The sequence below is a fragment of the Pezoporus occidentalis genome, unplaced genomic scaffold (genome assembly GCF_034315485.1).
Source record: "Pezoporus occidentalis ecotype Australia unplaced genomic scaffold, CSIRO_AGI_Poc_V1 ctg48, whole genome shotgun sequence".
Lineage (NCBI taxonomy): Eukaryota > Metazoa > Chordata > Aves > Psittaciformes > Psittacidae > Pezoporus > Pezoporus occidentalis.
The window spans coordinates 184,888-210,374 of NW_026915813.1; the positions used below are offsets into that span (position 1 = coordinate 184,888).

The following is a 25,487-nucleotide window of genomic DNA, read 5'->3' on the forward strand; positions in this document are numbered from 1 at the left end:
TAAAATATATAGAATTGTAGAATAGCTTGGGTTGGAAGGGACCTTTAAAGGTCATCTAGTCTGATCCCCCTGAAATAAGCAGCGATATCTTCAACTAGATCAGGTTGCTCAGAGCCCTGTCCAGCCTGAACTTGAACATTTCTATGGATGGGGCATCTACCCACCTCTCTGGGCAGCCTGTTCCAGTGTTTCAGCACCTTCATTGTAAAAAATTACTTCCTAATGTCTTGTCTAAATCCACCCTCTTTTAGTTTAAAACCATTACCCCTTGTCCTATCACAACCGGCCCTGATAAAAAGTCTCTCCACATCTTTCTTTATAGCCCCCCTTTATGTACTGGAAGGCTGCAATAAGGTCTTCCTGGAGCCTTCTCTTCTCCAGGCTGAACAACCCCAACTCTCTCATGTCTGAAGACGCATTGTTTTTTCTGTTCCTTGTTCTGTGCCTCACTGAGAAAACTTCTGCTGGAAAACAGGAAGATTTTCCTCTAATTGTTTTCATTCTGTTTTTCAAAACCTGCCTTTTCTGGTGGAATCATGGACAGAATTTATTGACAGAGTGCAATAGCAGCGCATAGCGCAGAAACAAGGGATGAGCCAAAGCACCTCTTCATCCTAATAGCTCTTAAAAGCAATAACCCAGCAGTTCCCTGAAGCTTTTATCCAATTCAGAATCCCCAGAGCTCCTCTTTCCAGCCGTGGGGGTACTGAGATCACATATGTGGATAACTGATTGTTCTGGAGCCATCTTGTTCCTGCAGTTCTATGAGTGAGTCTCAGTGAAGCCATGGTCTGGCCTCCCCTCTGTAGGTCCCTCTGTGTGAACAGAGCAGAAAATGATTTAGGAATTTCTATTAGCTTATGCTTCAGAGAGGAGAGACTTTCTGCATTGCAGGCAAACTAAATGCAGAAGCTAATATTAAACAGAAATGCTTTGGAAGTCCAGTAAATACATGGGTATAATAAGCATGTGGATTCTGTCTGTGTCCATTTGCTGCCCTTTTTCCCAGTGGTGGTGAGGATGCCAGCTTCTCAATTCACCCCTGAATCACTGATGCTGCTAGACCTCTGTGTGACAACATTGGACACACAACAATCACATTTTTTTACCCTTAATACTACTTTTAAAGATTAAGTCTTTAATGAAGTTACAAAAAATTAGGGTTAAATAATGAGCTCTGTGCTGCCATGGTTGGTCCTACTAGAGTCCTCACCTAATTTGAAGCTATGTAGTTCTGCCAGTGTCCTATATAATCCTTCCAGATTTCTTCTGTTACCGTTTCTAGTTGAACTTCATCATATTGGTGTTTCTGGAAAGTCTCAGTTTACCATCATAATTATGCATGCCTGTTGCATATATTTACCACAATATATGTGTTAAAAGACATGAGCTATAGTTTCTCTGTGTTTAATATGTTTTAACTCACAGATAGCTGGCATTTTGCAGAATCTGAATCTCAGATACAGTAGCACGTTGTTCTTCAAGAAGAGGAAGAAGGATATGCTGATCAGTTCTTATATTTCAAAATATGGGCTGAATCTGAAATACGTCTTTTGTTGTATATGTCTGACGTGTGGTCAGGTCTGGAAATTATACAAAAGAGTATAGATATTTTGGGACTAAATATTTCACAAGTGTAATTTACATTTTCCCCTCATTCACACTGCCTTTTACCCAGGCAAAAGATACTTCCTTAAACCTAGTGGTCTGCCTTGAAGTTCCCTTTCATGTGCTTCTGGTATATGCCTTCATGCTGCTAAAGTTCCTTTGATCTCCTTTTGGCCATTTTCCAGACTATCTTTTAATTTTATTTTTTTTTGTGAATATTCCATGCCAGCCTTAATTCCTGCCAGAAGGCAACTGTTCCATCTCTGTTCAGGGCCCAAAGCTTTAAATTCTCCACGTCTCTCTCTGGAAGTAATACTCCTGCTCAGACAGAGGAGAAAGTCAGGAATGTAGATCCAAGCTGTGGTGGGAGAGAAATAAGGAGATGGAAATACGGTCATTCCATCCTTGACTACAGTTGTTCTTTTGTCATGTGCTGTTTCACTTGATTGTAGTGATACTGGGCTTTTATTTGCAATCATGTCTTCTTTTCAAGGTCCAGAAATCTTTATCTAGGAAAAAAAAAAAAGGAAATCCGTCCAGAACTGTAATGCATGTGGCAGTCTTTGCCAACTTCTTTCTGCTCTCTGTACTTATGTTCATTGGATCTTGAGAGGGTGAGGTCTGGAACTGCCTATTAGTACCATTCTTTTACTGTCATTAAAGGACTTGGATGTGACTCAAAATCATCTTGGACCTGGAGTTAGTTATTTATCTGTCTATCATCCTCACATGCAAGGGGAGGGTCTTCTTGGAATTTTAAGAGTCTCTACCTCTACACCATTCTATTGAAAAGGAATGTCTGACTTTGGAAGGAGGCCCGACAGGCTTCCTGGGTAAGGTCCTAGTTAAATAGGTTAGTATCAACAGAGATGTCTGAAGAATGGGGTCAGGATTTTACCAAGGGAATTTTACCAGATTTTACCAAGGGAAAGGCTAGAGGTGTTTCCTTTTTTAAGTTTACCACTATGCTGTGGAACTGGAAGTGACTGGAAATAACGCAAGCTGCATGAAGATTTTAAGAACTGTAATGTACTACTTATTTTTTGTTAGGACACCAAGATCTGCATTTCCATCAAAGAGCAGCAATTTCTTCTGTAAAATCCTGACAGGTTGTTACAGCCTTTATGTAATTGTGCTTTAGTATCCAATGAAGTCTATTAAAAACCTGCCACTGGCTTGAGTGGGATTGGACCAGGGTGCCTGGCTTTGCATAACTGTATTCTGTATATGTATTGTAAGTCCAAAAAACATATGTCTGTATATACAAGCCACATATTTTATTTGTGTTTTAAGAGTCCTGATTTTAATCTTTACATCTATTTTTCCTAATTACTTTGTACAGTAAACTTAGTTACTTTTGTCTTCAGTACTATATTATATACACGTAGTATATAACCCCTAATAGTGGAAAAGGATTTTCTTTTGAAGAGTTTGTCTGACTCAGTGCAAGAATGGATAAAATAATTACTTATCAAAAACCTTTCTGGGAATCTCAGTGTGCTGAATCTTCAGAGATTCAATGCCATTACTGGTTTTGTTCTTTAGGGCAGAAATAGATAAAGGTGGAAATTTGGCCTAACTGCTGTATTGAGAAACCTTAGCTTCTACAAAGCTTAATTTTTTCTACACACTGTTAGGAAATGTAAGTGCATTTTGCACTTTCATGAGAAGAAACCTCTGGGAGCTGAAATTATGTGCATTTGTTAAAGGTGTTATTTTTCTTAGGGTTTACTACATTCCTGTTCACCAGCAAACTGTATATTTAGCCTATCAAAAATTTATTCTTTAACCAAAAGAACACATTTTCCATAGTTACTACAGCCATTTAGGGTTATCATTTTGTTCCTTTGCATAATGGGTTAGGAAGCCTATCTGGAATTTCTCACGTATAATAAAAGTTGTTAAATTTAGGGTACTATTAAAGTTATCCTGTTGAATGTTGTGATCTTAATACTGTCTTTGCAAGTTTCCTTAATACATTCAAATTTATGATAACCTGGGTACAAACCCATTTGGGTTTTTTTTGACCTCTTTGCTTACTCCTTCTTTATAATTTATCCTTGCTGCATATTGTTTTCTTTTAAATATTGTTGTATGTCTTCACGTGAAGCAAAGCTACTGTCTGGATTTTCTCTTTGAGGTAATGTTGCTTCAGGCTACTTTTTAACTTCCTGAAATGCAGAGTAATTGTAGTTCAGGTTTTAATTCTGTGTCTGTTTCTTCCTTTCAAGAATAAACTGCCTGGACACATTATCAGTTTGTTATTTAATGGGCTGAAATATGTGTCTAAGTTGTATTAATTTATGTTGCAGGAAGATTCAAATTAATGCTAACCAGAAGATCTTTCAATGGATGAGTAGCAGGAAAGGTATAATTAAATGTCTCTGAAAAAATTACAGGATACTTCCTGAATGTCAGTAACACGGTTTTAAATAAATTTGTTACAGTTATTTTTCAGGGTTATCACTACCAGAACTTTAGAAAATATGTATGTCTTAGGAAAACAGTAATTTCCTCTGATCGGTATTTTTGGGTTTGTACTTGTTAGTTTCATATTGCCCCCCTAAATTATGCTTTTACAGCTTCCAGAAAGTTCATATTGTGATAGTGTAATACTGACACAGTGGCGGTTTAGGCTGTAGGCAGAACATTTATGTAAATACTTAAGCTGATGAGGAGTTTTCCTGTAGTCGTGATAACTGTTAAGAGCATTCCAGATTTTTTTGATTGAGGCGCTACATCAAAGAGTAGCCCACAGTCAAGGAATAGACTGTAGCTGAAGAATTACCACAGCTGCATTATTGGGAAGAAATTGTTTGTCAAATGCAGAATAAGTCTCTTCAGTTAATCAGTCTTAAAAAAACGTGGTTAACTTTAGCATAACTTGGTTCAGTCACTTGTGGGAGTCTGTCAACCTCTTGTGGTCAAATCAAGTAAGCTGAGCAGAGATGAGTTGCCTTTTCTAGCTCTGGATATATGAATCAGACTTCTTGGTGCACATGTTGTATCTTTGTGCTTTGTTTGGGTTGTTAGTGACAAAGAGTGGGGCACGGTGATCCAGCCCTTTGGAACAGGCATTTGTTTGCTTAATCTGTAGAATGACATTGCATTGGACAGTCAAAGCTTCTTAGTTCATCCTTTTGAAAGTATCATGGCAGACAAGCAAGGAGTGGAGGCTTAGCAAAGGGATTTTGCTCTACAAAACACCAGAGTGGTTCATGTCTTATAAACTAACATTTTGTAGAAGTGCAGAATCGGTGTATATGGGGCAGGGCCTCTGCAACTCTGTGGTCCAGTGAACTACTGGAAGCACAACCTTGCCAAAACTGTCGATCAGGTCAGCTGTGGATTCGTGTGGTAGGGTCTTGAAAACCAGCAAGGGTGGAGACGCCACAACCTCTTTGGATAACCTTTCCAGTTCTGCACTGCCCTCCTAGAGAAAAAGCTGTTCTAAGTAGCCAGTCTGAGCCTCTCAAGCTGCCTATCAGTTGCTTTTGACCTTACAATATCATGCACCACTACCAAGAAGTGTTTGGCTCCACTGTCTCTGCAATCCCTGTCAAGTACCTATGAACTGCTATTGAACTGCCCTCGGCCTTCTCCTCAGCTTCAACAAGCCCAGCTCCCCCAGTCTCTCCAAACTTCCTAATGCACCTGACCAACTTCATAGGTGCTTAGGACTTTGCTGGATTTGTCCAATTTTTCTGCTTCAGCTGGGGGGAGGAAAAGTTGGGAACTGGACACAGTGTTTGAAATGCAACCTTATCAGTACTGAGCAGTGATAGACCTCTTTCTGCTGGCTGTTTGCTTGGTAGCATTAGCCCAGCATGTGGTTTGCTGAGATGCGCCCACTGTTTGCTCATACTCAGTCTAGCAACCTGGATGACCTAAAGTGGTCCTTTCCAGCCAGGCTGCTACATTGCCACTTGCTTTTCAGCCAGATGTGTGGAGCTCTTCTGCCCCAAGTGCAGTATTTTGCACTTGTGATGTAACCTCCTGAAGTTTCTCGGGATCCAGCCACTTTCTCACATATGGCTTTTTTTTTCTTCTGTGGCTTCACAGCCATTTCTTGTTCTCCCTTAGTTTGTAACTGGGAGATGAAGCACTGAGTTTGTACTGTTAACTGTATCACTATGGATGTTTCTAGATTGGCAATGTCTTGCAGTCCACAGCGCACAGTGAATATACACTAGGCATGGGTGACATCAAATTGAATTTTCTTTGTTGTTTTTTTTCATGAATCAATGTAAGTTTTTGGCTGCCTCCAGCTGACAGGGTTGTTTGAAATACCAGAGAGCCTTAGACATTTCTGCTTCATGAAAGACTCGTTGACTCTTTTCTTAGGGAGAAGCGTCATTTTTATCCAATACCTCAAATATCAACAGTGGGAATTGCATTTAGTGTGCAGTGGACTTGAAAGAAATCAATATTCTTTTAGCTTGCATAAAAAAAATCCTAGGTTCTTAGCAAAGCCATAGTATATAGTATATTGAAACTGTCATTAATCCTTTTTCTGTGGAGTCTGTCCATTAAAATTCAGGTACTAGCCATGTCATTTCTGGGTACTGGAACCTAAGTATGGGTTTCTTGGCAGACAACTAACAGGATTCAGCTGTAGGTTCAAATTGTTAGGCTCATTTTTCTTCACTAGGTATATGCAGGCTGGGGAGACCCAGGTGGGACTACAGTCCACAGTGGTACTGTCCTCTCACACGTGCAGGAAATGGGCAAGGTTGTGTTCAACCTGAATGTTGTCACTGGGTGAAGAATGGAGATGAGGAAGGCACTACTGCAGCCACAGATTAATGGATACATTCATGTAAAGATCCACACAATGGACTTTTTCCAGCCATGGAGATTGAAAGGTAGGTTTCCTTCATTTCTCAAAGGGAAATGAGCTGTAAAAAAAACAGTGATTTCCATAGGACTGAAAGGAAAAATTCTGATGGATCTGGTAACTACATCCAGGAGCTCTGTTACAGTCCTTATATACATAATAGAGTCTACCCAATGTTTAAACAAGGAAGAAGGATATATTCTAGCTTGGATATGGTGGTAGGATGTGAGCTTATGTGAAAAATAGCATGAACTTTGTAATGAAATAGCTTTCTGTTTGAGTTGGACTGATCTCTGGAACATATCTTCCTCCCGTGGCAAAATTGTTTTCTTTTTGAATTCCATGAACTACTCTCCCTGACAGTGAAAGTGATCCTACATTTTAGAAATACCCCATATGGTTAAAGTGCCTCTTGAAGTGCTTGGAGTATGCAGACTGTAGGAGAGGTTTCAGAACAATAGTTAACTTGGGAGAAAATCAGGAGGATGTAAGCAAAGGAAAGGCTCTTTGAAGCATTTAGTGCATGGGGTGCTTGTTTCTGAATACTTAAGGCTTGTTTTTGAAACAAAAGTAGGTTACCCTGACAGTGTGAAATGCTTGCCATTTGATGTTTTTGGGGACTACTAAAGCAAACAAAAATCCATACTGCCTGTTTCAGCTCTTGCTTTCAGTTGTAGCTTCCTCCTCATCCCCCAGTTTTAACTTTTACCAGTTTGCATTTGAGGGAGGGTAAACACATTAAAAGTTGTGGTTTGGGGTGAAACCTGTTTGCACTAATGCCAGCCCTTCCAAGGGCAGCTTTTTGGTGACTCTGAGAGGGGTTTAGGCAGTATGTAGGTTTTGGTTCCGATACTCCTCTAGTGTTTGTCAACCAAAGAAAAGGAGCAGATTTACTGTTAGTGCTTAGAATTAGCACATCTAATTGTCTTAGAAAGTGAACAGGTCATTGATTTATAGTGCTCAGGACAGAATTAATCATTGTCCTATTTTTTTTTGAGCCAACTTGCTGTACCTTGGTTTATATTTAAATACTAGATTTATTGAATATGGTGCAATATATGTGACCAATTATTATTATTTCTCTTGGAGATACCTCATCCAAATATCTTGGCTAAAGTCAGACTTAAGTCCAAAACATACTTTGTCTGTGTGTTTCAGGCATAAGTCAGTTCTGCCCAAATAAGAGAACGATTCTGTTTACCCCTATGTTTGCAGCATATACCCAGCTGATAGATCGAGCTTAAGTGATTGATAACTTGTGTCTGTTTGTTGGTTTGCTTTGTTTTTTCCCTAATAGAGTTCCTCTGCAATATTTTTCTAATCACTTTCTTGGCTCTTCCACCCGCTTGTTGAAGCTGGTGAAGAGAAGGCTGAGGGCAATTCAGTAGCAGTTCATAGGTACTTGACAGGGATTGCAGAGACAGTGGAGCCAAACACTTCTGGGTAGTGGTGCATGATATTGTAAGGTCAAAGCAACTGATAGGCAGCTTGAGAGGTTCAGACTGGCTACTTAGAACAGCTTTTTCTCTAGGAGGGCAGTGCAGAACTGGAAAGGTTATCCAAAGAGGTTGTGGCATCTCCACCCTTTCTGGTTTTCAAGACCCTACCATACGAATCCACAGCTGACCTGATCGACAGTTTTGGCAAGGTTGTGCTTCCAGTAGTTCACTGGACCACAGAGTTGCAGAGGCCCTGCCCCATATACACTGATTCTGTACTTCTACAAAATGTTAGTTTATAAGACATGAACCACTCTGGTGTTTTGTAGAGCAAAATCCCTTTGCTAAGCCTCCACTCCTTGCTTGTCTGCCATGATACTTTCAAAAGGATGAACTAAGAAGCTTTGACTGTCCAATGCAATGCGAGAGTCTACAGATACACGTTCGATGCTTTTCAGCAGCTCTGAATTATGTATAAACCTCACATGTATAGGCTTTGTCTTGCCTTCCAGTTCACTTTCAAGATTAACATCGCTGTTGGTCAAAGTTAAGCAAATGTAATGAAGGCTGAAGTGTTTCCAAATAATCATTGGAAATTGCGCCTGCCTGTGAACGTCAGTACTCAGAGTATGCTCCTATCAGAATAAAATAGTTGGTCATTAGCTTCCAATACTCTGTGTCTAAACTTGACATTTCCTTCAACAAAAATTGTCATGGTTCTCCTGAAAGATACAAAGGAATCACTTTTGGAAGCAAACAGCCTTGTTTTAGTAAAGCTTTAGGGAATTGCTTTTGAAATTGTAAAACATTGTAATCACCACCACGCTCAAAAGTATGAATTATGTATTTCAGATAGAGGTTTTTTTCCTCTCGTTTTAAAGGACTATGCTTTTGGTATCAACAGGTAATTTCTATGTGTCACACTGAAAGTGGTGGCTGAAACCCGTTGTTCTAGCTGGAAACCATGAGGATAATGGAAGGTTTCCTTTTTTCCTTTAAAAGTTGTTTTTGCTAGGATCAATTCTTGAGGTAAACCTATTTAGATTAATGTGGAAGTAAAATGTAATGCCTTTATGGAATGGGTGGGACAGAAGAAGTAAACAGGACTGTTTCTATGTTAGGAAATCTGTATGGTAATGGTTTCTGTAATGGAAATGTATAAAGAGCAGACTAAGAAACTTGCCATTGTGAAAGGGAGGTAGAAGGGAGAGAGTTACCCAATGGCAAGTACTTGCTCATGTCAGAGTTGAGAGACTTATTTAAGCATGATTTCCTATTTATTTTACTCATGCTTTTTAGTTGATTCTCAATGGTCATATCCCAGCTCGCTGTATAGGTAACTGGCAAGAACACCATCAACTCATGGACCAAAGAATCCAGCTTGCTGGCTGGGCAGACAAATGGAGCTCCACAGAAGATGTGAAAGTAACCCAAATACTTGAGTAGAAAATGGGAGTTCTTCACCACACCCCTAAATGTACTTGTTCAAAGCAGGCATTGTCAAATTCATTTCTTTTTCCTTTACTTGTAATGTGGGAGATGCTCACTGCAGCCCTGGAAATTAAGTCCTCTATTTCTCCACAGGACAGGTATAGCAAAGGGCAGCAGCAATGCAAGCTTCCCCACATTGTCCTGCCAATGTTCCTCAGCCCAGTTCTGAAGAGGTCACTTCTGGAGGTGAGTGGGTGGAAGAGTCTCTGTCCATGCAGTGATTGCTGCCAGGCAGTGGTTCCTGCGGGACAGGCTGCTGGACAGAGACCGACCCCTTGTCTTGAATGAACCACCAGTCTTGAACAGATAATCAGTTTATGTTCCGTAGAGCGGCGAGGGCTGGATTCACTGAGGTTGCATTATTCTGCTTGACTGATCTCACATTTTGATATTTCTTTGTGGTTGGATGGCACCTTTGCATCTTTCTTTTCTTTTTGCACTGTTTTATTTTCAGAGACGTTGTCAATGCTTGATGTACACGTCTACAACGTAGCATGCGAATCACTGAATGCAGTCTGGTCTAAATGTGAATCAGAAAAACAGCCTTGTGTGCAAGAGGAGCTTTAGAGGACTACACCAGGAGGCATGCTTTGAAATGCACCAGAAATTGATAAGATAGTGAATGTTGGTTTGCAGTATCTAAATGAACTATTAGGTTTCCGTTGTAAAGCCGTATCTCCACGTTTTCTCTTTTTGTAATTACTATGTAATTTAGATATTAACACCAATTAAGCTGGTAAATTCATGTTCTTTTTAAAATTAATTTACAATTAATGAAATCTGCCTATCTAAATTTAGACATGCAATATTCTACACTATATGAAAGTAATGGCTGTGTATTGCAGTTAGAATAGATAGTTGTCATCTAAAACAAAAAATACGTGATAAAGCACATTAGAGGACTGATGTGAGTTTTTTCACAACAAAAATAGCGAGTGCTCACAAATTTTTGGCAAATGAATCGTCATATATGTACCTGGATTTATTTAAGTACTCTACAGATTTCAAATACGGTGATGAGTGTTTTGTTTTCAGCTAAATTTACATCTCTTAAATATAGAAATACAATTGAGAAAATGGAAACAAAGGCTTGTCAAGGCTTTTAGGTCATGTTCAGTTGCTTTTGTAGCTTCAGATGCTATGTGAAGGATTTGCAACCACTTGATTGTCATTTGTATTTGAGGCCCATAAGCCTGTTTAACTCTGCTTCTGTGGTTGTTTGTATACAGGTATGATAACAAGAGAACATAGTACAGTTTGATAGTTACCAATAATTTACCAATATTCATGACTAGTTCCAGAAGATCTAGAATAAAAAGAGTTCATTTTCATAACTAGAATTCCAAAGAGATTTCTTGCCTTTTTTACTTTAGAGGATGTAAATCAGAATGGTATTCACTCCGTATACAGCTAAAACAGTTCCTGACTTCTCTTTTTGTCAGGCTAGCAAGAGATACAGGATTTGATTCATAGTTAAAATGAGTAACCGAGTTAAACTCGGAAGTAATTTGGGACTTATCCAAAAATTCATTTTAAGTGAACACAGTTTGAGTATCCTTGTCATGACAATACGCAGCATCAGGTAGTATAATATTAGGTATATTTACTAATAAGTCACCTTACTTAATGTTTGCATGGTGCCAATAAATGACATGGATCTGATTTTTCAGCTCTTTTGAATGCAGTGCAGATTGTTAACCTCTTACTGTTGCTGACAAAGCTGTGGAGAGGTCCAGAGTTGGACTCCTAGATATTGAGCTCAAACCTACTTCTATGCCGTGTAAAGCTTTGAAGATAATTATATCCTTATCACAATTAAACTGTTCTTATAAAAGACTTAATTTTAAATTCAAGTACAAAAATACAATTAAATCGTTGTCAAGTATGAGCACAAAAGAATGGTCAAAGACACTATTTTCTTCACACTGTATTTTATTCATACTGCATTTACCTTTCTGTCTCTGATTACGACTTCAATGAATTCTAACTAATACAGAGTCTGATTTTTCTGCATGTTTACATTGAATAGTGGTGATCTAAAGGAGCAGACTTGTAAAACAGCATAGTATCTAGAGTATCCCAGAGCAGGATAAACCTCATGACCTTGATCCTGGAGTCCTAACTTGTATAAGTAATTCTGTTGATCCCACTTTGACTGATCATATAAGAAAAGGCTTCAGCATTGCAGTTACAGATCTCTGTCTTAAGAGCTTTAGTTTTATTGCCTTTTCCTTACCTCCAGTTATATGCTAGTGATTGTATACCCTTGCTGGTTATGTCCAAGGACTGACAGTAGAGGAAAGTTAAACTAGTCCTTGGAGAGGGTATATAACTATCTTTCCTGAATTATAGTGAGTTGGTTTGAGCCTTCAGTCTGAAGTCACAAACTCATTTTTCTCACTGACCACTGCATAACAACAGAGTTCAAAGGGACATATCCAGAATTTTGGGTCATGTGTTGGAGGCGTAGGTTGCAAACAAGGATAAAGCAACTGTTCAAGTTCACACTGAATAATGTATGACCATGCCTCGTCACAGTTGGGAAACCTACATGCTAAAATCTTGGTTTTTTTCTTTGTCTTTCTGTCTGTGAAGATAATACAGATCTGTATTTATATGTAGATGATCCAGAGGGGATTCCCAGTCTTCTGGAGGCATTTTCTGAAGGGCATTTCCCTAGTAGGTTTGGAGCTAGGGTGGAGTATGTCAGGCTGTGCGTGATGATATGGAAGGAACTGTGTAATGTTAGATTATTCAAACTGAAGCATTTACTTGATGTGTGTTAAAAATGTTCCATGTGTCAGCGCCAGACTTCTAAAAATAAATGGCTGAGATGCAGCAGGAGGAAATTCCTTCTCATCAAAACTTTGTCACTGGCATCTGTAAGTAAAAGGGACACTAAATTGCCAAAGCTATGAGGAAAAAACTCCTTTGCTCAGATATCAGGCTGTTCAACTGGTTTCATAGATTTATTAGGTAGTTATCATAGGCTCCTAACATGTTACTATTTAGTAGTATTGTGACTGTGGGAAAGAATTTGTCACCTGTCTCTCCAGGTTTCATGAAGGACGAGGCTTTTATCCTTCATTCATCTTTCGGTTGGCAGTTTTAGTCCAGCCAAGTTCATAAGTGACCAGGTTATCATTATCAATCAGCAGCTGTTTAACAATGTATATGAAAAATGGTTATTATATATTTAGTTCCCAGTCATCTGCAGCATTATTATGCCATCCATAAAGGTTCAGGTGTTGCCATGCATGGAACTCATTGCAGAATCATTGCCAATGCTGTGAACTCTCACAGGGCAGGAAATACATTTTTCTGTTTGCACACAGAAACCCAAAGCTGCCTGAGACTTTGCATACTCCTGTAATGCAGATAATAAGGAAATATGTATTTGGAGCTGTCTCTGTGCAAGGAACAAACAAGCAAATAGTGCCCAAATCCCACAATAACAATTTCACTCATTTAATTATTTTGAGCGCGTAGAAAATTGAAGTCCATTGAAATTGCTTTCAAGAGTGTCGCCTTTAATCTTGTAGCAGGTTATTTGAACTCAGATGTTGAAAACAGTTTTAACAGTCAAAATACTGCAAACCCAGGTTGAGATATGCAGACAAAAATGAAAAGGTGATACAGAATGTAAATCTTCCTTCAGGGGCCTCATGCGAATGCCATCTGATAATCATCGCCTCAGATACAGTACAGGTACCTGTCGTCCTTTGCAATCCATAAAAACCTAACTCACAAATGAGTTTTCATAAAGTCAAACTGTCAGATAAGCCATGAAACCACATTTAAAGTGGTTTTTGTTTTGTCGTTCTTAGGGAGATTAGTGAAACCTAACAGCTCAAGAGTATTGAGGTTGATGGAATCTAAAAAAGCAGAGTTTTCTGCTTTAGTATGCAGCAAATTGAAAGTTCACAGAATAAATACTGAGACCCTGGAACTGTGAGATTTTCTGGGGCAAAGAGAAGTTTGCTCTTAAATACCATTTGCAGTTTCATTCTTAGGCTCATCTACTGTGCATTTGGAGTTGATAGAGAATTTCTCCTGCGCTTTAATTGCTGTTGTGCCAGGAAGTGTGAATTTTTGTAGACTTTCTTTTGCTTGATCAAATAATTTGGGCTCTTCCAGGGAAATGAAACAAATTGGGAAATGTGTTCATGTGTTCTGTTTTAAAGTACTTCAGAATGTGCTTCAGGAAAAAGAAAAGTCTTTTTTTTTTTTTTTTAAAGGACAGATACATCTTAAGAAGCACTTTAATAAAATTTAAGAGATTGGTTAAAATTTAGCTGTAATGAAAAAGGCAGTGGTTAAATTCCAAGAAAATTAATCTGAACTTCCAGGTGAAAAAAAAAAAAGAATTGGGATGTTAGCTGGAATCTTAGAGCAAAGATGGCTGCAGTTTAGACAGTTTGATGTAACACTGTCTACCAGATCCTGTCTGTGGAAATGTGAGAGGAGTGCTGAGTGATGTGGTGACATTTGCATTGCACTGGGGTTTGTCAGAAGAGAAAAAAGCAGCTTATTTTGCTGTTAAGAAGGAGAGAATGATACAATGTATTGTGGCAGTTTGGGACCAGGCTGGAAGAACAAGGTCCTGTTTGTTCCCTAGGATGGAAACAGCAGAGAGAAATTAGAATGAAAACATTTATTCTGTTGGAAGAGTTGTTTTTTTTTGAAAACTGGAAGAGATTTTTATTAGTGTTTACTAATAGGGTTTTTGTTTAATTTTAAATTGAGGCTTGGCTGCCCAGTTCTGGATGGTTGGGAATAACATGGAGGTCTGTTTGAAAGAAGTTCATTCCAGGTTGTCTCCTGCCCCAGTCCTGCCTGGTGTCTGATGGCTTTTAGCACTGTCCCTGATGGGCAGAGGACACTAGAAGACCTTTGCGAGCCCCGCAGGGAGGCTGCTGCTAGATTAATGCTGATGCTGCTTCTTTCTTCCCTCTGTCCTCTCAGCTAAATGCCTGTGTGGAAGAAAAGTGATGTTATGGCCTGTGTACTCGCCTGTCCTAGTTACATGGCTGAAAGTGCCTGACTCTGCCAGGTGTGCTATGAACCTGATACATTTGAACCTCACAGTGGAGGTGTAGGGATTTCTTGTTTGGAGTAACCGCAGTTGCTGTGGGTGGTGCAAGTGTGTGTTTTCATACAGCTTGTAGAGGAATCTGACACAAGTTCGGAGCAGACCTCATGCTGGCTTTAGCCGAACACTTCAGAGGAACACGGGGTAAAAGAAGCTGAAGACAAATTGAATTGTGCCTTGCCTTCAAGTTACAAGATTTTTCAATCCACAGTGCTGATGGTTTCACACTGACAGAGACCATTATTTTCTAGTATTTCTCTCATGATGGTGTTTTTCTTCCTTAATATTTATACTATTTTCCTTTTTCTGTTAGCTCGGTTATATAAGGTCTATGTACTGAAACCGCTTATAGAAGAGGCTGTGTTGTAGAGGTCTGTTCCACGCATTGACCACCCCCATTGACTTCTTTTCACAGGAACAGGGCATGAATAAATAAAAAGTTGCTGGCTTAATGTTAGATGGAGAAAAAGTATTCTCTGTTTTACAGGATGAATTTTGTAGTATCAGTGTGCAAAAGAAACAGCTGAACTGCAGTTTCAGGCTGAGCTGTAGAACTGCATGGAAATGGGAATGAAGGAGTGATTGGTATCAACAGAAACCAAATCACTGTAAAAAACAAAACCCCCAAACCTTTCCCATCCTGCAAAGTTGTATAAATTGTGCCAGTAAGCAGATTTATTTCTCCCCAGACTGAGGCTTACAGTTTAGGTTAGAATTCTGTCGTAAAACAACAGTGCCTATGACCAGTTACACTGTGCTTCATCTGAACAGCAAAGTCTGTCTTTTTCTTTTGTTCCATGAGCCAAGTGAACCCAAAATCTAGTCTGAACATCTAGTGATAGGGAAAAATCACTGTTGCTCACTGTATCACAGAAGATCCAGTGCTGTGCTAGAAGGCAGAGAGCACTGGTATGAAATCAAACATTTCACTGACTTCAGTGTTACTGACTGTTACTAAGTGATGATTTCCATGAACTGTGTCTAGAACTGAATATCGTCTAAATGTTAGATGTCACTTAAAAATGCGTGATGAATAGATAAATAGTGTGAAGGGGAAGGAAGATGAGACTGTAATAGTATAACTGTAGGGTTTACTCACTTAGGACCACCTTACTCCTTGGCCAGTACCATAGAGGATGAAAATCCTAATCAAAGCCATGCTTTCAGTAGAAATAGCAAAGGAAGAAGGGGAAAAAAAGATTAATTAAAAAAGCCTTATGAGTATTTGTGAGAAAGCATCATGTACAGACAACTCTGGCAATGTGTGCTGCATCTGCTCAGACCCAGAACAGAACAGACCAGCTGCTGCCATTCTATGCAGGCTGATGCCTTCAAGGGTACATTTTACCCTTGTGAGGGTGGGAATGGGTACATATAATAGGACAGGCTAAGAAAATGAAGCTCTAATTTTGAAATGTGTTTATATATATATATGTGAAAGATATATATATCCACGTATTTAAAATATATATAATTGTTTTGGTTTCCTTAAATCAGAATAAGGTTTTGCATTTAATTTTACATTTTTGACTCTTTGATCTGCCTTTTTTCAAATGTGATTGAGGGAAACAGCATGTTCTGTTACTGAAGCATAGGCTGCTCTGCCATGCATCTGCTGTTTGAATGCTTTAGGATTACATGGATTTATATAGTAATAAGTTAAATAAGTAGACCTGTAGCAGCAATTTTTAAGATATAAGTTTAATGTGCACATATTTGTTGTATTTACTGGTCACTTCTTAACTGCCCCCACCATGGTTCTGTGACCATAACCATAGTATTCTGAGTATAAAAGATAAATTGTTTTACCTGTTCACTTTTCTCCTCCTCTTTTTATGAAGACTCTCTTTTGTCTCTTCTGGTGAAGGGCTTCTATGTTGAGGACTTCACACAGGTAACATTGACATACTAAAGTCTTAAATCTTGCTTGCGGTAGCTTCTACTATTAGAAGTTTTGAGAATTAGGGAGGACTTGGCAGTACTTGAGTGTGCACATGAATGACTTTTTCCCCCCACTGTTCTTGCTGGCAGATGGTCCTTTAGGAACTTTTGCCAGCAAGCGCAAGTCAGAATAGCCTCTAGGAGTGACTGCAGTGGTAAAGATACTGAGCAGCTTTCCTCTTGCTGAGCTTAGCAGAACCAGGCTGCCAGTGAACCTGATCTGTCATTTTCAAAGTTATTTCATATTTTTCTCTCAGTACTCACAGAGCTGTAGAGGAGGGTGTTCAGCTCCCCACGAGAGTTGTCAAACATAACTAAATACGAAATTAAATGATTGTTACAAAATAAATGCCTGGAAGAGTGAGCTTCCAGTCTCAATGCTTCTCTGAAACAATAGTGGTACATTTTAAAATTCAAGCTGTAACACAAGATTTCTGTTCAAAACAATGTTTCCTTCTGAAACATAATCTCAGTTAAAAGACTTTTGAAGGTTGGAATCATTTTCATGATGTCAGTAAACGCTGTTCATTACACTCTCACTGCCATAATGGTTCTGTTTATAACCCAGATTTAACCAACAGGTATCTATTTAATGGCTTCTTTTTGTGTAAAATAGTGGAATTTAATTTTGTGAATGAGAATTCCTCTAATTGTGTCAGATTCTGCTTGAATTTATATCTCTCATTCTTTTGTAGTTTGTTCCAAATCTTTCCCTGAACACTTCCCTCTGCCTGACCTCTGATTCTGTGAATTAAAAAAACTGAGCAGAACTCCAGATAGTTCAGTTCATAGAATGAGGGCACCTTTATTTGAAAGGCATTTAAGTATGAAACCAGTAATGTGAGATAAAGATCCAAGAAAGAAAATGAGCAATCTTTATCAGCATTCCTCAAAAATGATATATGCACTTCCAGACATACCTGAGTAGTAGTATGACATCGGATTCCAAAGACTTTTCTCACAGGCTATCACAGAGCTATCTGAACTGTGTGACTCTCATTAAATATCTTAGAAACCTGTGTTACATTTGTAGGTATCTCATACATTCTGATCTCTTTTGTAATTACTACAGTAGCATGCTGTTTTTCTGCAGCTATGCAGAAGTGGTGTTTGGTACTTTGTCGTCTGTGAGTGGTTATAGAATATATGTGGGCCGCTCGTGGACCAAAAGCATAGACCAAAACAGGTGTCTTTTACTAATCTTTTGATGGATATCTTCCAAACTGCAGTGATATGAATTCTGGGACTTTGTGTGCCACCAGGCTTGGAAGAAATGATTGATAGAATTTGACCGAAGTGCCATTGAAAATAATATTCTTACTTCCATTTTGTGTGGTTGTGGTAATAATCACAATAACAATAATCTGAATTGATAGGTGACTGAAATAATGATAATCGGAATAGCTAGGTGAATAAAAAAAAAACATTTTCATATGAAAGATAATTTGTACCAAGAAGATACCAACCATGATGATATAATAGGAAAGACCCTACCCTCAAGAATAAAAATTGACTTTGATAATGCAAAGATTTCATTGAATGTGTTGTTCAGCTCTCTGCCATAAATCATGATCAGATGCATCTCTGTCTTATTATTTATACTGTGGTAGCACTGAGGGTCACTAGGCACAACTGGTTCTGTAAACACACAAGAAGGAGGTGGCTTTGCTCAGAAGAATATTAGTGTTAAGTATGAGATGAGAGACAATGTGAGGATATATTAAAACAGGGGGAACTCAAGGTCACGGTGACTGTGCTGATCAACACAAGAAGCAGCTGTAATATGAACCTGGCTGCCCATTGTCTATTTGATGATAATGGGTTTGTTGCAGTGCCCTGGGGAATATGGTTTGGTTTAGCTGAGTTTACAGTTCAAGTTAGATCAAGCAGATCTTCCAGTCTCTGAAAACATCTTCCAGTGGGAAATAATCTTATCTTGCCCTTAATCACTGTTTTCTGCAAATGTTGATGTGATAATAATTAACACTAAAATGGCTAAGCAACTGTACTAATACACAGTTGTGTGACAGTCTCCTTGGGCATCTTGGGGCTCCAGTGATTACCCCAAAAACTCAAGATAAGCTAGACAACTTTGCTGGTTACCAGTGAACTATGATAAATGTTTCTTCTGATCTCTGATATGCTGGTTCTCCCTTCACCCATGCAGCAAAATATATAAAAAAAGCATCTGAGGGCTCTTCAAAAGAGGGAATCCATGGCAGTCATCTTGTTTGGACAAATTTAAGAGGACTTCAAAATGGATGAGAGAGTCCTAAGCAATTTAATCTTAGTGTAAGTAGATCAGACACAGATGTTTTTTGTATTTATTTGAAAGATCCGTACTGCAGAAACCTGTAACTGTATTATGTGGTGTGAATGCAGTGCAGTAAATCTATAAGCCTTGTCATGGGTACCTGACATGCTTGAAGTGCTTTGTCTGTTCATACGTGGCCCAGAGGTGAGGTGAAGGACGGGTGATGCAGGGGTCATGAAAGAGCAAAGTGCTTTCCTAAGTGGCTTTGCAGCACAGATGTGAAGATACCTGCTTGTCCATTACTGGACTCCAGGCAGATTCAGTCTCTCTCTCTCTGATGGGATCCTATGCCAGAAATGATTCATAATCTGTTTTAAGAGACTTTTTTATGACTCTCTCAGTTATTCCTGGCTAAACTGGATTGGAATTGTATTCAACTGGTCTCAGCAGCACAAGTCAGGCATCACTAAATAATGAACAGTCATGTGTGACAAAGGCAAGAATATTCACTCTTTCTGTAATCTTGGCCAAATTATTCTTGTATTCTTTGCATGTTTTCCACAATACTTTTGTGTCTTTACTATTTGGGAAATCAAAGAATCCTAGACTCACAGAATGGTTTGGGTTGGAATGGCCCTTAAAGATCATTTAGTTCCAACCCCCCCTGCCATGGGCAAGATATATATAATGTATGAGCATTGCTGTGGAATTGAATACAGTTATATTGGGAATGTGTCTTGCTCTGCTTTACTTTTAATTCATTTTTCACTGATTCTTAAATGTTAAAATAGAAAATTACAAGCAGTGCCATAAATCAATTTGTGTCCTGAACTGCAGAGCAAGTCATTTTTAAAGGAAGGCAAGCCCCTGTATTTATAATAAATCAAGTTTGTTATCTTTTGAGCATTGTGATTAAAGTAATTAGTCATTTATGCTGATACAAAGCCATCAGTGAATACATTTCTGTGTTTCCCAGATGTTGAATCTTGAAACTGTTTTGCAAGGGTCATTGGTTATAAGCGACTGCACATTGTTTTGTAAGTTTGTTGTTTTGTTGGTGGGGAAGTGATTTCCTCTAACCCAAATTAACTGAGCAGCTCTCCTGCAGTTAGAACAAACTGTCTTTAAGACTGTAACATGGAAGCTGATTTATACTGCTAGGCAGGACGTAGCAGGTGGAGTTGGGTGGGGAGTCAATATTAACTGAGGAGAGGGTCTCCAGGTTAGCAAAGGTTACTCCAGATTGTGCAGGTGATTGCCTCTCCTCAGGGTTTGCTGTGATGGTTTCCCCACTTCTGCAAGGGCTGTGTTAATACCTGTGCCTTCCCGCACACAGCTGTGGAGGGGTCATTGTAGATTTGGGAACTGGATATGCTTTTATACCTGTAAAATAAGTGCTGTTACCTGAGGGGCTTCAGTTTGGAATATGAGTTCTTCTTTCCAGCAAGACACAAACCATTGCCAAATTATAATTCCTGCACTTGAGCTATGGAAAAGCCTGCGTGGAATCGGAGTTCTTCCTGCTCTGCTTTAGCTGCTGCTAAGATTAGCCTGTCCTGTGGTAGGCTCAATCTCAGCCTATTTTTCAGTATGAAAACATCATGTACATCTGGAATGTGATACTTTCTCCTCTACTTCCAGACATCAGTTCTGACCAGTAAACACTGCATCATTTCCACCCTTAGTCTGGAATAAATACATACATTGAGGACAAAAGGCGATGCTTCCTTGGAGAAGATGTCTCAAGTCTCCTGAGTTATTTTGGGGATTTTAGTTGTGTATGCCAGTGCTTATAGGTAAAACTAAGTAGTATGAGCAAAGTAATTTCAGTGTAAGTCTAGCTTTTCCTCTGATGGCATTTTTGGTTTCATCAGTACTGCTGTCCTAGACTGGGTGTTCCCAAGAAGCATGATTCCTGTGAGCAGTATAATTCACTGCTAATTAATCTTCCCTTCCTAAATGAGATGACAATTCTGGTTCCAAAATAAGAGGCTTGTTAAATTTTTTAATGACTTGCACTAAGGAAGAAGTTAAAAATAGTGGAAAATAAATTAAATGGACTATGACCTATCATTGGCTCCTTCAACCTCATGCTTTTACCATACTTTCCCCCTGTTCCATGGACCATAAACCCAAAATGTTTCCCCCCTGTCTGTCAGTAGCTGGTTTGCAGTTACTGCAGACACAGTAAAGCAAATGAAAATGGATTAATCTGCTCTTCTGTTCAGTGTCCTTCCACTGAAAAGCATTGCATAATATATATATGAGTTGATGTTAGAGTAATAGGAGCGTATGTTGTCTTTTCAAATTCTACACACAGTTAGCTGTTATACTCACTGCTTGGTCAGGTAATCTGAGAATTGCTCCAAATTCTGCCCCATACCAGGAGGTGCGATGTCTTTCTCCATCCTCTACAGGGAGTGCTGGCATCTGATACCAATGCCCAAAAGCCACAAGAGCACAATTATGTTCCTTAGGATGCTGCAGCTGTGATTTTAGCAGGAACAGAAAGGGGCATTTCAATATAAGTTTTCTATTTATATCAATGGCAAAACTTTCATTGAGAACTGATCATAGCATGTTCTTTACTGTGAGGGTGATGAGGCACTGGAATGAGTTGCCCAGGGGAGTTGTGAATGCTCCACCCCTGGCGGTGTTCAAGGCCAGGTTGGACAGAGCCTTGGGTGACATGGTTTAGTGTGAGGTGTCCCTGCCCATGGCAGGAGGGTTGGAACTAGGTGATTTTAAGGTCCTTTCCAGCCCTAACTATTCTGTGATTCTATGATTCTATGTTACAGGATCTTGTGAAAATGTAACATTAGAAATGTCCTAATGATCTACTTTGGCTAAAGCTTTGATTATGCTTGAAGAAAGGAAGTCTTTTTCTGGATGTGGTTTCTATGTAAAACTCTGAGGGTAATTATGAATCTCCAAATTCTTTCATTTCATATTAGATTACATCCCTTATTTATAGTTAAAATAAGGGAAACCTTCCCGTCAGTTACTTTGGTCACCTGCTGTGCAAACTAATAATATCATGCTAATATAAAAAGGAGTGGCAGTCATTCACATTTGAATTGCAGCAAAACAGGAAAGGGACAATTAAGAAAGGAAAATTAGCTGAACTAGTGCTATTTTGTACTACTTGATTTTAAAATCTAAAGTTAGTCCCATACGTCAAGAATGGAAGTGTGTTTTTTTTAAAAGAGATTTGCTTGCAAGAATGTTCTGTGAGTTATAATTCTAAAATAACAATGAGGTGCTTTTTTCGTTTAGGTTATACTCCTGTGAGAAATAAGTAATGGCATATAGGTGAGGATTTGAAAGATTCAGCTTAGAAAGAGGAGTAGTTGTGACTAAGTGCAGGTTAACCCATGAGCTCTGACGTTTTTATTCTTCTTGTTAGTGATGTAACACTGAGCAAGTTCAGAAGGAAGCTTAAATGTGCATTTAGAGAAAGACTTTGCATATCCTAGGACAAAGAAAACAGCTATTTTTTTCATAGGTTCTGTATTTTTAAACATTGTAGAATTGTCCTTACTGAAAAAACCCAGGCAGGCAACAAGAATTCCTCTAAAAGGATGAACATTGTAATCTAAAAAGAAAATAGGTGCTCCTAACTGTTCACCACCTAGGTATTGATGTAGCCAATTACTGTGTCCTGCCTTTCAAACATTGTTATGTTAGAGCAAGAAAAGAGCCAATACTGTGTTTTATATGACCTTTCTAATGCTGTATATACATGTATAGATTTGTGTTATTTGTCTCTGATTCACCAAATGTTTCTTATTTGTGGCTCAAGGCATTTATTTATTGCAAGACTTCAAGCTGTGGTAAGCAAGGTCATAAATTAAGAATTGATTTCTACAGTTGCTCTAGCATACAAACTAAATTCCTCGTGGTTGGTTATAAAAACTGTAGCTGGGCATAAATTCAGCTTCTTGACATTGTCTTGAAAATTAACGTTACAGCAAATGAGAAAGTACTGTAAGTGTGTATTACATGCTTAATTTAGGCCTTCAGCTAAGACCTAAGGAAAGCAAATTGTTTTTACACTGCAAGCTTCTCAGTAAAACCAAGCTAGTACTAAAGGGTTTTTTTTATTTCACCTGTTTGGGTTTTCTTGTTAGTTCTTTATGTTTCCCTTATTTTTTTTAAATCAAATTTTCTGTACATTTTTTGGCAGTTTTGATCAATATGTTCATCAGTCCTTTGTTTTTACTATATGCTCCTAGAATCACTGCTGATTACAGTAAGACGTGGGTTTCAAAATGGAATGTAGTTTCTCTCCTTTGGAAATAGACAGTCCTCTAGAAATATGAAAAATTCTGCTATTTGGTTAGCTTTGTGTCTAAACAAAATCTGATTAAACTGAAGGGATATTTAGACAGTTAACCAAAAATTCACTAAATCAAGGAGGTATGTTTAGGGGGTGTTTTTAAGGTGTTCTTTGTGGGTTCTGAGGCTTTGGTTTGGCGGTTTGTTTTTTAAGGTGTGCTTTATGTTAATGACAGTAGAACCACACTGTGCAGCAATCAATTTGTGTAAATGTCAAAGATGTATATCTGATTAATCTTTGCTGATTCCTACTAGCTAGATAATAAATTTTAAGTTGCGGAGATTGGCTTCTTATGCCAACCTCATGAAGTTCAACCATGCCAAGTGCAAGGTCCTACACCTGGGTCGGAGCAATCCCAGGCACAGCTACAGGTTGGGCAGAGAAGAGATTCAGAGCAGCCCTGTGGAGAAGGACTTGGGGTGTTGGTCAATGAGAAAATGAACATGAGGCGGCTTCAGTGTGTGCTCACAGCCCAGAAAGCCAACCGTACCCTGGGCTGCATCAAAAGGAGCGTGACCAGCAGGTTGAAGGAGGTGATCCTGCCCCTCTACTCTGCTCTTGTGAGACCTCACCTGGAGTATTGTGTGCAGTTCTGGTGTCCTCAACATAAAAAGGACATGGAACTGTTGGAACAAGTCCAGAGAAGGGCCACGAGGATGATCAGGGGACTGGAGCACCTCCTGTATGAAGACAGGCTGAGGAAGTTGGGGCTGTTCAGCCTGGAGAAGAGAAGGCTGTGTGGAGACCTCATAGCAGCCTTCCAGGATCTGAAGGGGGCCTATAGGGGTGCTGGGGAGGGACTCTTCATTAGGGATTGTAGTTACAGGACAAGGGGTAACGGGTTCAAACTGAAACAGGGGAAGTTTAGATTGGATATAAGGAGGAAATTCTTTCCTGTTAGGGTGGTGAGGCACTGGAATGGGTTGCCCAGGGAAGTTGTGAATGCTCCATCTCTGGCAGTGTTCAAGGCCAGGTTGGACAAGGCCTTGGTGTGACATGGTTTAACGTGAGGTGTCCTTGCCCACGGCAGGGGGGTTGGAACTGGATGATCTTAAGGTCCTTTCCAACCCTAACTATTCTATGATTCTATGATCTTCAAAGAAAATACTTCTGATATAATACCCTGTCCTCCATTAGTATTCAGTAGTACTGAATTAGTATGCCTAGAGCAGAAACCATGATATGTAGTGCATGTTTTCAGATTGTCGTCAATGTCATCAGGTGGCTTTACAAATATTAGCTTGGATTCTGTTGTTCTGCACATGTCAGAGTTGGTGTTAATGCCATTAGCAGAGGAACCAAATGGAAAAACTGTTTTTCTAAGATAACAGAGAGCATTGTGTTTGCTTGATGGGAATTCCTGGTTTACAGTGCATGATTCACATTGTACCTTATAGTACTGGTCCATAAGGAATGGACCAGCGTGTCAAATGTTTTGTGGTACTCTGTTACATTAAAATAGAGGCTGAATTGTCAACCCTGCTGCACACTAGTGCATGAAATAACTTTCTTTACAGTAGTCACAATTCACAATGTAAAGAAAAGCAGTTGGAAAGTGAAGTGCTGTGTGTGATGAGAGTGGTGAAACAGTTTGGCAGGTAGAACAGGTATGGAGAGATTTGAAAATATAAAGTTTGTTAAGGAAAAAAACCCAAACTATGCAGAAGTAAGTACCTCAGACGTAGAAATCACTCCTCTTTCCAGTTCAGATGATCTTTTGGAGGAATGAAGTTGTGAAATTCATCTATTGGTACTGCTTCTTATATCCTTCCTGAACTGTATTTTGCAGGATTAGAATACACAGATCTCCCTTCGTGGCTGTTCCCAGCAAGATATATTGTTAGCACTTGATCTTATTTTTGCAAAATGTTGAGTTGGAGCTTATTTAGAGTTACTGAAAGCTGAGATTTTTGTCAGTGTTTAAAATGCCCATATCCGTAATTCCTTTTGACTTCCTTGAGATTTCCATATGGAGATATCTCAAAAAAATGCAGCTGTGTGGTAAAATGAGGTGAATCTATTCAACTCAGACTTGCTCTGAATAATGAAACAGTTTCACTGAAAGCCTTGTTAGGAAGGAACTGTGATTATTAAGTCTGGTAGTCGGGAAGGCTTCTTGTTAGGGTATTACTGCAGGACTAACTCAAGCATGGTTATGCCTGAATACAAGATTTCTGCCCATTGCCAAAATGTAGATTTCCTTTTTGAAAAGCACTTAAATATGTATGAAGAATCTTGGTCTGATTCATTAACTCTGAATAGATTCCTATGACAAATGAGAGAAATTGAGGGAAAGCAGAAATAACTAGTTGAGCAGGACTCCTTGTGTGAGGTTGGCTGCCTGCAGAGGCACAGGACAGATATATCACTGATAATTCATTATAGATCCAACTGATGGTAAACTCAGAGGGAAAGAACCTTTTCAAAAGTAGACCTGGCATTAGCTTCCTCTCTATTGATGTAGTAATACAGATTTTCAGATTCTA

At 39.0% G+C, this 25,487-nt stretch overlaps 1 protein-coding gene across 5 annotated transcripts in view; it reads left to right on the plus strand.

Moving 5' to 3' along the window:
• Positions 1 to 25,487, plus strand: part of PPP2R2C (protein phosphatase 2 regulatory subunit Bgamma) — a 202,826-nt gene that overhangs the window by 70,535 nt on the left and 106,804 nt on the right. Inside the window, exon 2 of one of the 5 annotated variants that reach the window (XM_062636348.1) lies at positions 9,469 to 9,561. The exons of the other annotated variants lie outside the window; for them this stretch is intronic. Within the exon in view, the coding sequence (XP_062492332.1) occupies positions 9,495 to 9,561 (67 nt within the window). The 5' untranslated portion in view covers positions 9,469 to 9,494. The remainder of the gene's footprint in view (positions 1 to 9,468; positions 9,562 to 25,487) is intronic. 5 annotated transcript variants of the gene reach the window in all.